Source organism: Corvus hawaiiensis, chromosome 7 (genome assembly GCF_020740725.1).
Source record: "Corvus hawaiiensis isolate bCorHaw1 chromosome 7, bCorHaw1.pri.cur, whole genome shotgun sequence".
In the NCBI taxonomy this organism is placed as follows: domain Eukaryota; kingdom Metazoa; phylum Chordata; class Aves; order Passeriformes; family Corvidae; genus Corvus; species Corvus hawaiiensis.
Genome location: NC_063219.1, coordinates 22136268 through 22148719, shown reverse-complemented (window position 1 = coordinate 22148719; position 12452 = coordinate 22136268). Strand labels below are relative to the sequence as shown.

Here is a 12452-nt window from a genome sequence, read left to right as displayed (position 1 = left end):
ACTTATTCTTGGTTCCTTTGCTGCTAGCTGTGTGGGCTGGGCATTTTCATCTTTAGAAAAAGACCTCACTGCCTAAATTGAAAGATAGTTACAGCAGAGCTCATTGACAAGCATTGTGGAACATTTTTTAGTCTGAAACCTGCTTTAATATCTCAGCCCTGTTTCAGCAAAATACTTAAAAATATATTCTTCAGGCACAAGAGCAATCCTACTGCAGTGTTTGACTATTTGTTCTAAACAGACTTAGGCAGACCTCAGTCTATTGCAAAGCCTCAGTATAACTGGAGCATGGTGGGGGCACCAGTGTTTTAAACCAATAGAGTTCTGCAGTAGCTTAAAGTGTTATTACATGTACAGTCAATTAGCTATTTCATTGGTGCTTTATTTTCAGGGCACTACTACAGAAACTGACTTAAGAAAGAGACATTCTAGTTCTTACCATGTTCCTATGGACTACCTAACAGACCCTAGTGCAAGGCAAAGAGCAATGAGTATAGCCAGCATGCTTACAAACACAATGGAAGGTATGTAACATAGATTTTTTTTGTATGACAGTGCCTTAAAGTGCTATTAAAATGTGTGATGCATTAAGTAGGAGTGATGTTTTAAGGCAGCTATTTCAGCCTACAGGGTACAGACATGAGGAGATTTCTATATGGAGTTAGGAGTGGGGGTTTTTGGTAGTTTGTCTTTTTTTTAATATGGGACTGATAAATTTGGAAAAAGAGTCAAGCTTGCAATATACTGATAGGTTTGAGGTGGAAGCAGCAAGCTTCCAATTTAAATGTAAGCAAAATCAATTATTCAAAGTAGTCTTTCTCTAGTGAAGTTATGTTTTGGGGTAAGCTCTTCGGAGGTTACTGAAATGGTTATGTTTCTTGCAGTAGAATGATCCCCTTCTACCAATTCAGTAGACTTGCTGTTGCACAAAGGAGGGATCATGTTCTTCTTTCTGTAAGGCTAAATACAATTAATTTGAATCATGGAATTATGCAACTATTTGTAAGAAAGGGTGAAACATTATGTTGAGGCTTAAATGACCATGCCCAAAATAGCAAATTGGGAGATGATAATGAGCGGTTGTGCACATGTGGATCATAATGCTATCTAAATACTTGTCTGACTTCAGGCTTGTTTTAAATGTTTGTCTTTCCTGAGGAAACTTTAAAATATTTTATTGGAAGGGACCTTAAAGATTATCTAGTTCCAACTCCCCTGCCATGGAGAGGAACACCTTTCACTGGAGTGGGTTGCTCACAGCCGCATCCAACCTAGCCTTGAACATAGGGATAGGGCGATAGGGATAGGGCATCCACAGCTTCTCTGGGCAACCTGTGCCAGGACCTCACCACTCTGACAGTAAAGAATTTTTGCCTACTACCTAATCTAAATCAACCCTCTTTCTGTTTAAAATTCATCCTATCACTCCACTCCCTGATAAAGGCTCCTTCTCATCTTTCCTGCAGGCCCCTTATAAGTACTGGAAGGTTGCAATAAGGTCTCCTTGGGGCCTTCTCTTCTCTAGGATAAACAACCCCTCAGCCTGTCCTCATAGGACATGTACTCTGGCCCCTGATTATCTTTGTGGCTTCCTCTGAACCTGCTCTTATACTGGGAAGTCTAGAGCTGAACACAGCACTCCAGCTGGAGTAGAGGGGGAGAATCCTCTCCCTCAGCCTGCTGCCCATGCTGCTTTTGATGCTGCCCAGGAGGATCTTGGCTCTCTGGGCTGTGACCAACATTGTTGGCTTACATTCAATTTTTCAGCCACCAATAACTCCAGGTCTTTGTCTGCTGGGCTGCTTTCAATCCCTTCATCACCCAGTCTTACGACAGGTTTCTAAGACAAATTTCTTTTTTGCATTCTATATAGCATTAGCTTGTGAATGGTTCTTTTATCTCTTGAATCTTTTGTATAGGTAATTTTTTTTTGTTTTCTATATTATTTTAAATTGTAATTTCTTTTGACTGACAGCAGTCTTAGTTTCAAAATACCAACACAGTTTATCAACAGTACCTTGGAAAACAGCATTTAGGCTTCAAGGAAATACCCAGGTGATGCTGAATAGAGAAATATCTTTAAAATATTATTTTCATTTTTCTCTCTAGAACTGGAAGAATCCAGACAGAAATGCCCACCATGTTGGTATAAATTTGCTAACACTTGCTTGATTTGGGACTGCTGTACTCCCTGGCTGAAAGTCAAACATATTGTAAATTTGATTGTGATGGACCCATTTGTTGATCTGGCCATTACCATCTGCATCGTCCTAAACACCCTGTTCATGGCCATGGAGCACTACCCAATGACAGAACAGTTTAGTGGTGTGCTTTCAGTAGGAAACCTTGTAAGTCTTTCATGATATGCCATGTGTGTGAAATGCATTTTTCTTTAATTCTCCTGTGACTTATGCACATTCACATAAAAGAAGTTGACTATTTATAGGTTTGGGATTGTTGAACTTAAATTTAAGCTGTTGACATATGAGAATTTCACCACTTTTATTTTACAGAGTAAAGGTCTACCGAGTCAATATGCATTTTGATTTTTAAAACCTTCATTTTCTGTCATTGAAGCTTGTTAAAGGAGTTTTTTTTCTTGGATAAGTAGTAACAAATCATACTTTCAGTTCCATTCCCACACCCGTTCTGCTCCTCATTAGCACCTCCTAAGGATCTGGGTGTTCAAGGAATTTTAGAGGGGAAAGACCCAGTAAGTATGGCAGATGTAAGGAAATAATGAAATAGAATGACAGTGTCTTCCACAGGCCATCCTATAGAAGAATAGTTCTGCTCAACTTTCTGTATAATTTTTTTCTTAATAAAATAAGTTTATAATAGGACCAATTATCTTCATCACTAGAAGTAAAAAGATGGTCTAAGGGCAAAGATGAGCTCTAAGGAGATAAAAATGAGCATTAAAATCAGATGCTATTCTGTGTATTGGCATACATATATATTAGTAGGCTTGATAAAAACCACATTTTCCCATTTACCTTTTTCTTTGGAACCCAAACATTGTGATGCATATGTAAGCTTCAAATATGAATTTTATCCCTAACCCCATCATATGGAAATATAGAGAAGCTATTCAGATTTATCATTAGTTTCTTGCTGAAAATATAACTTAGCAAATATTGATACTATTAGTTTTACTTTTTAGATATTTTATTCCTAAACTGGAGTAAGAAACTTTATTTTCCTTGCAGGTGTTTACTGGAATTTTCACAGCAGAAATGTTTCTCAAGATAATTGCCATGGATCCTTATTATTATTTCCAAGAGGGCTGGAATATTTTTGATGGTTTTATTGTGAGTCTTAGTTTAATGGAACTTGGCCTTGCAAATGTAGAAGGATTATCTGTCCTTCGATCATTCCGATTGGTAAATATACTATTTAAAATATGTTTCTACATTACATTTTTGTATTTGTACATATATATTTTGTGCATTTTTCATTTGCAAATTATATATTTGGCTAAGATAGAAGATCTTTTCAGAACTTACAAAATGCTAAATTGCATACTCACTAGATGGCATGTATATATTATGTCAAGTTTGTTTTGCATATTATCCTAGTAATGTCTGTTTCTCCTCCAAGATGTGTTGTCAACATCAATTCTATTCTTGCTGAAAGTGTGCTTAAAGGATTAACTTTTATAATAGAAGTATCTCTTAGAGTCTTCTTCCTAGATGATGGAGTCAAAAAAAGCAAGAGCCACAGGGCCCTCACTACCTGTGACTGAAGATGAGTGAATTGCTTGGTAAATAATGGGTTAGTTAATAAAAGTTTATTGACAATTTTAGCTTATAGACTTCCATTGGCAACTGGCTTTCATGGTTAGTTTTAAATGAGAGTAGGGTTAGGATTTTTCATTGTCCAGGGGCTTTTCATCCCTACCAGCCTTCTCCATACCATCCTCTGCAAGGGTCTATCTGCTGTCCAACAGCTTTTCTGTTCAGAGGTCATTACAGTGTCTCTGTCTGTTATTAGATATCTCTTTCATGAACAGGAACTTGAAAAACCTTGGTCTTGCTGCAGACTAGGCTAGCATGCAAGTCAATGTCCAAATCCTCTTCTGAAAAGACCTACACATTGAGAGACGTGAAGCCAGAGTTCCTAGTCATCAAGCTCAACTTTTGCCTTAAATTTAAAAAAAATATATTTAACTTTAATTTCAAGTTAAATAAATCCCCTCTAAAAAATAAGGGGTTTTAAGTAAGTCTGTTTTCTGGTTCTCTGCATAGCATTATACTGTACTGTGCCTAAAGTCTAAAGTCTGTCTGGATTGACTTCTCTCTCAGTAGTAGGGTCTGGTTTTAACTTGGCATTTATGTGTTTTATTTATAAAACATAAAATCATCACATTAAATAATACTTAGTTTTATATTCATTTTAGTCTTCTGCTCTTTCAATTGTCTGAACACTTGCTGTATCTTTCCAATAATTTTTGTCTGTTTCAAGTTGTACTTACTAATATAATACTTTCCTTTGTTTTTCTCAATGTTGTATGACAAACTTTGTAAGACACATTACATTTCTTTTAAAAGACAGAAAATACATTGTTAAAGATACTTTCAAGTCACTTGTATGTCTGTCATTAACAACTCTAGCTTGTTTCTCTTTTTAGGAAAACCGTTTCCTCCAGCTCGCTGCCAGTTAAGATGAAAGGATCTGGAAGTGACTATACACTTATTGTCCTGTTAAATGATCACATTTCATATGTGCTAATTTATTTTTATTAATATTTTCTTATAGCTAACTACAGGAGAAAGACTGTTTTGTCCAACTTGTTTAACAAGTACAACTTCTTTGTAAATACTTAAAGATACCAAAAGAGTCAAAGTCTGAATTGGAGTCTTTGTGATAATTGCAATTCAATTGGAATGAGCATAGGGACAGTATTTTTGATTTCTTATCACTTGAGTCAGGACTTAACACTGCTGATGTGTAGTGTTGTACAGAGAACTGGAAACAAATTTTGTAACTAACACTTCTCAAGGTTACAAGAGACGTGATGTAGACACAGGGTAACTGAAATATGGAATGTATAGCAGTTATTTCATTACAATTAGCATAATGAAGAACCATATACCATTCTTCTGTTTTGCAGCTTCGAGTTTTCAAATTGGCAAAATCTTGGCCAACTCTAAATATGCTGATTAAGATTATTGGCAACTCTGTGGGGGCTCTGGGGAATCTGACCCTGGTGCTGGCCATCATTGTGTTCATTTTCGCTGTGGTTGGGATGCAGCTGTTTGGCAAAAGCTACAAGGAATGTGTCTGCAAGATCTCCAGTGACTGTGAACTTCCTCGCTGGCACATGCACGACTTTTTCCACTCTTTCCTGATTGTATTCCGAGTGCTGTGTGGAGAATGGATAGAAACGATGTGGGACTGCATGGAGGTTGCTGGCCAAACCATGTGCCTTACAGTCTTCATGATGGTCATGGTGATTGGAAACCTAGTGGTATGTGATCAGTGGAGATTTTTAAAACTTTTAGGACATATTTTCTGTTTTTCATGATTTAGAAATCCAAGATGAAGACTGGAGAAGGACTTCAGGAAATCATGTAGTTCACTTGTGCTCTCTGTAAACCAGGTTCAAATACACCTTGATCATTTATGAAAAATGTTTGTCTACTTTTTCTTTTAAATCTCAGTAGGTTTATAACCTCTTTAATATGATCAGTGCTGAATTAGGCTTACAGTTAAGAGTGCCTTTTAAAAAAAATCTAATTTAAATTGCCTTTTACATCCCAGTAAACTAAATTGTCTCAATATTGATGGAAAACTGTTGGTCTTTGTGACAACATTTATAATACTGAAGAGTTTACTGTTTCCACTTTCACTCTTTCTTTGTGAAACAAAACAAGCCTAGCTCTTCAATTTTTTCTCATAGGTGATGATTTGTAAACGGCTTATCCCTTTTGCTATTGGCCTCTGAATTCCTCCCAAGCAACATTTTAAATAAAGACACAAGTACTGAATAATGTGGAATAATGATACTTCCATTTCTAACATTCAGCATTCTTGTAGTACACCCCCAAATGACACATGAAATTTCTGTACCAGCATTGCTTTCCTGATGCAGCCTCTGTGCCCCTTTCTGCAGTGCTTCCGCCTTGCCAGTTTTCACACCTTCTGTATATATACTTTTCATTTTTCTTAACAATCCTTTCTACAACAGTACTTCAGAATTAAATACCATATTGATTTTGAATCATTTTACCAATTTGCCATAAACGATGTTTATGTAGTTCTTCCTCCTTGAGTGCTGGCATCCCTTCTCTTTTTGGTATGATCCACAAATTTTATAAATATGCTTATCCACAGTCATCACTACCAAGTCTCACCAGACTAATGTGAGTCCTGTGGCATATCTTATAAAATATTCTGCAAGTTTGAACAGGCAGAAGTGACAAATATAATTTAACTGATTTTTAATTTAAAGATTTTTAATCAGTTTTGCACATGGTCTGTCAGAATTGCATGCAATTCAAATTTCTCTTTTATGTCTGTAAAATGGCATGCAAGAAAGTCTGAAATAGTTTCTTGAAACTGAGGTTAAATAGTTTCTTGAAATTGAGGTGTATCACATCTGTGGACTCTTTATCTCTTAGCTAGTGTTCCTGCCCCAAACCAAGATAGACTCATACATACTTGCCAAATACAAAATTTTACCATATTCTGAATTAGAGGTACTAGAACTACGGTCTATTGAACTGTAGAAAACTAGAATTTGCCTACCTTCCCCTGGCCTATGAACACTACAGCGGATGTAGCTTGCATAAATCACATTATGTTGTACTCCACCTCGTTATGCCGTTCTCCATTTTGAGGAGAAGATCTGCACTACTCCCATTGTGGAGGAGACAGTCAAGGAACAGCTCAGATTTTCACCTTTATTAGTGACGTTAAACCAGCTAAAACTGTTTTTGGCGAGATAATAAAATGTGAGGGACAGGGATTATGAACTGAAAAGAATAGCAGGGAGGTGTGTTGAAATAAAGTGCTAGCTGTGAAATGAAAATTATCTCATATTGAAAAACTCATAATGACATTGCTTTTATGACTTAAAAATAAGAGTAATTTTTTCCTTACTGTCTTTTAGGTACTCAACCTCTTTTTGGCCTTGCTGCTGAGCTCATTTAGTTCAGACAACCTTGCTGCTACAGATGATGATAATGAAATGAACAATCTCCAGATTGCTGTGGCAAGGATTCAGAAAGGCATAGATTATGTGAAGAGAAAAGTGCGTGAATTCATTCAAAAAGCCTTCGTTAGAAAACAGAAAGTTTTAGATGAAATCAAACCTCTTGAAGACCTAAACAATAAAAAAGACAGCTGTATTTCCAACCATACAATAGTAGACATAGGTAAAAACCTTGCCTATCTCAAAGATGGGAATGGAACTACCAGTGGCATAGGCAGCAGTGTGGAAAAATATGTTGTTGATGAAAGTGATTATATGTCATTCATAAACAACCCAAGTCTCACCGTGACAGTGCCCATTGCTGTCGGAGAATCAGATTTTGAAAATTTAAACACAGAGGAGTTCAGCAGTGAATCAGACCTGGAAGAAAGCAAAGAGGTAAACCTATTTCTACTTTTAAAATACTCTGATGCTTTTCTTTTTTTTTTTTTCTGAGGTTACTAGTGTTGAATTCAAATCTTTCTTTAATTCCTTTACAACAGCATGTACAAACTCGTAATGTTATTTAAGGTAAATTGATGTAAGGTTGTGAGTTTTGAAAGATGGTGATACAATATTGCATTTACAGTAATAATCAAGATGCATAAGAAAATTTTTTAGAAAATTAATATTTTTTTCTATTTTATTTAGTTAAATCCTTAGCAAGCAAAGGAACCAGTTTAATAGCCCTGGATACCAGAAGTCATACAAAGTGTCTATGGCTGGTGCAAATTTCTCCATGCGTATTTCATTAGAGCAGTTTACTCTTTTATCTGTTTTTTAATGGTTCATTCTGATGTATTTAACCTTTTTTATATAGTGAAAATGCATCCATATATTTTATAGATAGGTACATTTGAATATTGGACTAGCATCACTAAACAATTTCATATAAATCACTAATAATCCATCTGACGGCAGCAGAACCACTGAAGAAGTGAAGTAATGGCCTTATGGTAAAAAAGTTACAAAGCTTAATATCCCAGTATAAGATCCTTTCATTTGACTACTCATTGTTATTTTCAAAGCTGTAAGATATTTGAATCTGTTACCTACTGTGAGTAATAAAATATACCTCTTTCTGGCACTATGTGGTGCCAAGTGGATAAATCCAAGCTAGCACTGAGAGTGATAGTGGATACCAAGGCATTATTATTGTGTGTGTATTATTAACCCACTGCTTTGTCCTGCACAACTGAAAGTGGTGGAGACACATCAACCCAAGTGGAGTAAGTCTGTGCAATGCTTAATACTAATGCTAGTTCATTCAGCATTAGCATGGGTGTTTTTGAACAGTATTGCATGCTGTGGGGTAGACATAAACTAACATAAAGGCTTTCATTAGTAATTTTCTCTTACTTGAATCTGAGGGTATAAATATTGGTAAGATTCTAGTAATTTTCTACCTGTGATCCTTTTTTGCACAAACTGCATCACACATTTAGTCATATTTTCTTGTTTCTTATCACAAATGTCTTTATTATTCGTATAAAAATATTTCCTTGTTTCAGATTGATTGTATTAACATTTATCTTACTCTTCAAAACCAGTACTTGCGTGTGGAAGAAATGAGTTGTGGTTTAACCTTCAGTTGTTATGGTTTTTACTGCACAAGAGCACTATGTCACTAGGAGAGGTGGAGGATGAACTTCATACAAACCTCTGTGCTGGTGGTTAGCAGGGCTGAGTATGACAATGGTGCATCTCTTACTTCATGGTATAACAGGATGATGTGACTTCTGACTGTTTTCATTAGCCAGATCTTTCTTTTCTTCCCATGGAATGACCCTAATTAGGTTATTCTACAAGGTGACAAAAATACTGACTTCCTATAGGAAAAATTTTAAAGCGGATTGTCCCACATTTGAGACATGACCTCCGGTCATTAAGCTTCCACCATAAAAGAAAAGCTTTCTACTCCACATACCATATTTAAAAGAAAACAGTGTCTTCATTGCATTCTTGGAGGCACTTAATGCTGTTATGCTTCAGGAACTGCAAACTGATCAGGTGATAAGACAAAGAAATACATATTAAGTCAGGGATGAGCTAGTGCCAAGCAGTTTTGATTGGCCAAGTCTGAAACTCTGCTGAGTGTATTCAAGGCCAAAATTTCTTACTAATGCAGAAGCTGAAGGTGAAAAATTGAAGGGAATGTTTCTCAGTTTCAGGGATTTTCAAGAGAGACACAGCAGTAAGTAAAGATTGTGATCATATTTCTTATTAAAGTGCCTAAATTTCAAGTGGATTTGAGTCACATAAGCGTGACACAAAAAGCACTAAAATCTTAATCCTAGTTCCTACTCTTCATTAGATAGTCTTAACCACCACGGGTTTTGATATAGAGGAGTGTTGGCTTATTAGTTAGATGACCAATATTCTTGTAATGAAAATGATCCATAGGAAAATAAGGCATTTTTTAAATTAAAAAATTGACTACAAATGGCTTTTTTTACAAGGCTTCCTCTTTTTTATCATGCCATAATGTGCCGTGGATTTCTGGCCTCTCATGTTTTCCTTTTTATATGACACTGCTGTTGCCGAGTTGATCTGCCAGTCATTTCATTGCTTACACCACAAATGAAAAAATTGAAATTAGAAACTGCCCTCAAACTGTGTTCTATTAGCAGATATGCAGATGAAAGGCAGCTGAGGCATCCAGGTGCTGTGAGGACACTGCACAAGATAGCCAGATGCTAATGAGTGTGTATCTGTGTGCTTCTGCTTGCTTCTGTGTCTACAACCAAGTACATGTATTCACTGTTGTATAGGGCAATAAGCTGAATTTCAACAAAATTATTTTTATTTATTAGCAAGTTTTAATTAAGCATATTAATGTTTGGTGAATTCTTTATTATAAAACATGTATATTCCAGTAGTTTGACAGAAATGGTAACTAGATTATGCCTTTGTAGAAACAATACGTATAATGTTGTACATGCTTAGTAGGTGTGAATTAACAAGGAATTTTCTAGAAAACTACTGAAGCCTAAAATAAATTTAATTATAAAAACTTCATGCCCATAAGAATGTCAGTGGGTGAATACAGTATAATAAGGGAATTAGAGAACTAATACTAAATAAAACTTTATCATGGAAATAGGCCATTAATAATTGTGGAACCACTCTGCTGAGTCCATTGGCCTATAAATAAAGGTCTGTGGATCTGAGCTGCATTACTGCTATGTAGTGTAGAAACTATAAAGATATTTTTTCCATTTTAGGTTCTTAAGTACTGTGGGGATGGTTTATATGGAAAATTTTGTTGTACATGTATGTATAATAATTAGTTAAAATAATCATAATACTGGGTAATAATTAATTTATGCTAAGTGTAACTTATAGGCTAATAATAACACCAAGAGATACCAATGACAAAATATTTTGCAATGCTTTGAAAAAAATGGGATCTCCTAATGCTGTTGCAGACACATTAATAATGTATATTTTACGTAAAGCAATATTCAGCGCAAAAAAGCAGAGGTGCTGTGTCCTGAACTTCATTTCCTACCGTTCTTACTTCTCACAGGAGTAGAACCAAGCTGGATCAGTCAAGCGGGCAGCTCTGGTGCCTTTTAGCGAGGCAGAGCATCGTGTCACCAGTTTTACACAGGTTACCTAAGCAAGTTATACATCTCTCTCTATATATATTTAATCACCTTTTAGCAGATATTGACTGGCCTGCATGCTCTTCAGCTATGATCCTGTCCCATTCATTGCAATAAGTACCAACATGCACAGCTGCTCCCTGCTGAGCCACGGGACTCGCATCACAGCATGGTCAGGCAAGAGTGGCAGCCCCAAGATTTCTGTGGTTCCGATACTTTCCGTGATATTTCAGTAGTATTTTGCAGTGCATGCTATGTACCTTTCCCAATCTTGATATAGTTGTCAAGATTCTGTTCTTGAGGGGTTTTCTTTTGTTTTGAGGGAAGACAGAATATGTAACACATACGCCATGTTTCTCATCAGAAGCTTATATATATATATATATATGTCCATCTGTAAATTGTGTTGATAATGAAAAGCTGATAGCTGTTTTAGAAAACTTTCATACTATTGTATTTTAACTTCTAATGGAGGTAACCTGTAAACTCATCATAGTCATGATTTTATTTTTCACATTCTTTTTTCTTAGAAGTGCTTTTCTTTAGTACTTGTATAAGCATTTTGTTATTTTGGTGGTTAATATGCAGTACTTGAAGCACCATTAAGCATGAAATTAATTTAATTTCTGCAGTCAAAGCATGTGACCATAATTTGGTTAAAAGAATTAATACAAAACTCTTATTTGGCTGGTCAAACATTCAGAGATCAGTTCTGCTCTTACTTACGCTCACACTTAGGTGTACAGGTGCAAAGAGAAAACTAATAGCAAGATGTGGCCCAATTCAATCTTACTATAACTCTTTAATTTATGCTCAAAAATAATTACCTCCCCAAGCATCTAAAATTGTCTGCCTTGAGAAACTTATTCTCATCTCATCAGAAATAAATACAATTCAACATTCTAGTAAATGAGCTACTGAGTTTGGATCAAAAGGTCCGGAAGTTCACCAGCTTCAGTATGATCTACATCTCACCTATTAAACATTGCCATAATATTTACAACACCAGAGTTGCTGCTTTCAGTTTGGTAAATCAGTGGAGTTAAAATATACTTGCTTCAGAGCTTTTCCTCTTATATTTGGTAAGAATAAGTTATCTGATAAAATGTATTTTGATTTTAAAATATTCATTATTTAAAATCCTTTGATACTCTGAAGAATTTAGCCTTTTTCTTGTGAATTGGTCACATTGTATTGGCATAATGTGATTCACTGTGGATGATAATAAGTTGTTAATGTTAGGGTTAACTGAAGTTCACTTAATTAATATTTTCAAACGGCAGTCACTTACTCAGTTGCAGAAATATCCTTTCAGTATTGCGTGTATAAATTAAAGAGCCTTTTTAAGTAGCTGCTGGTGGGAGAGCTTTTTTCCCACTGTAGCATATCTCCACTGCTACTTAAAATCCTTTTGCTTTCATACAACTTTTTTGCAAATATTTTCATTTATTAAGTTCTCATGAATAAGTAGATCAAAGGAATTATGAATACCAATACAGTACAGAGTGGACTATAACTTAGAGATAGTGGTTTTTGCAGTATTTGAAACCAATAATCATCACAAAATTATTTTGTTTTGATTTACGGTGTTCCGGTTTTTTGTACTGATAGAGTTATTCTGCTTAACTGTATAGGCATTAGAAAGAGAG

The 12452-nt window shown here is 35.6% G+C and overlaps 1 protein-coding gene across 5 annotated transcripts in view; it reads left to right on the top strand.

Moving 5' to 3' along the window:
* The window catches only part of SCN2A (sodium voltage-gated channel alpha subunit 2), a 76453-nt gene that overhangs the window by 42292 nt on the left and 21709 nt on the right, over positions 1–12452 (top strand). For all 5 annotated transcript variants that reach the window (XM_048309158.1, XM_048309155.1, XM_048309159.1 and 2 more), the window contains exons 13-17: positions 392–524; positions 2110–2348; positions 3210–3383; positions 5114–5470; positions 7115–7594. In XM_048309158.1, coding sequence (XP_048165115.1) covers positions 392–524; positions 2110–2348; positions 3210–3383; positions 5114–5470; positions 7115–7594 — 1383 coding nt within the window. The remainder of the gene's footprint in view (positions 1–391; positions 525–2109; positions 2349–3209; positions 3384–5113; positions 5471–7114; positions 7595–12452) is intronic.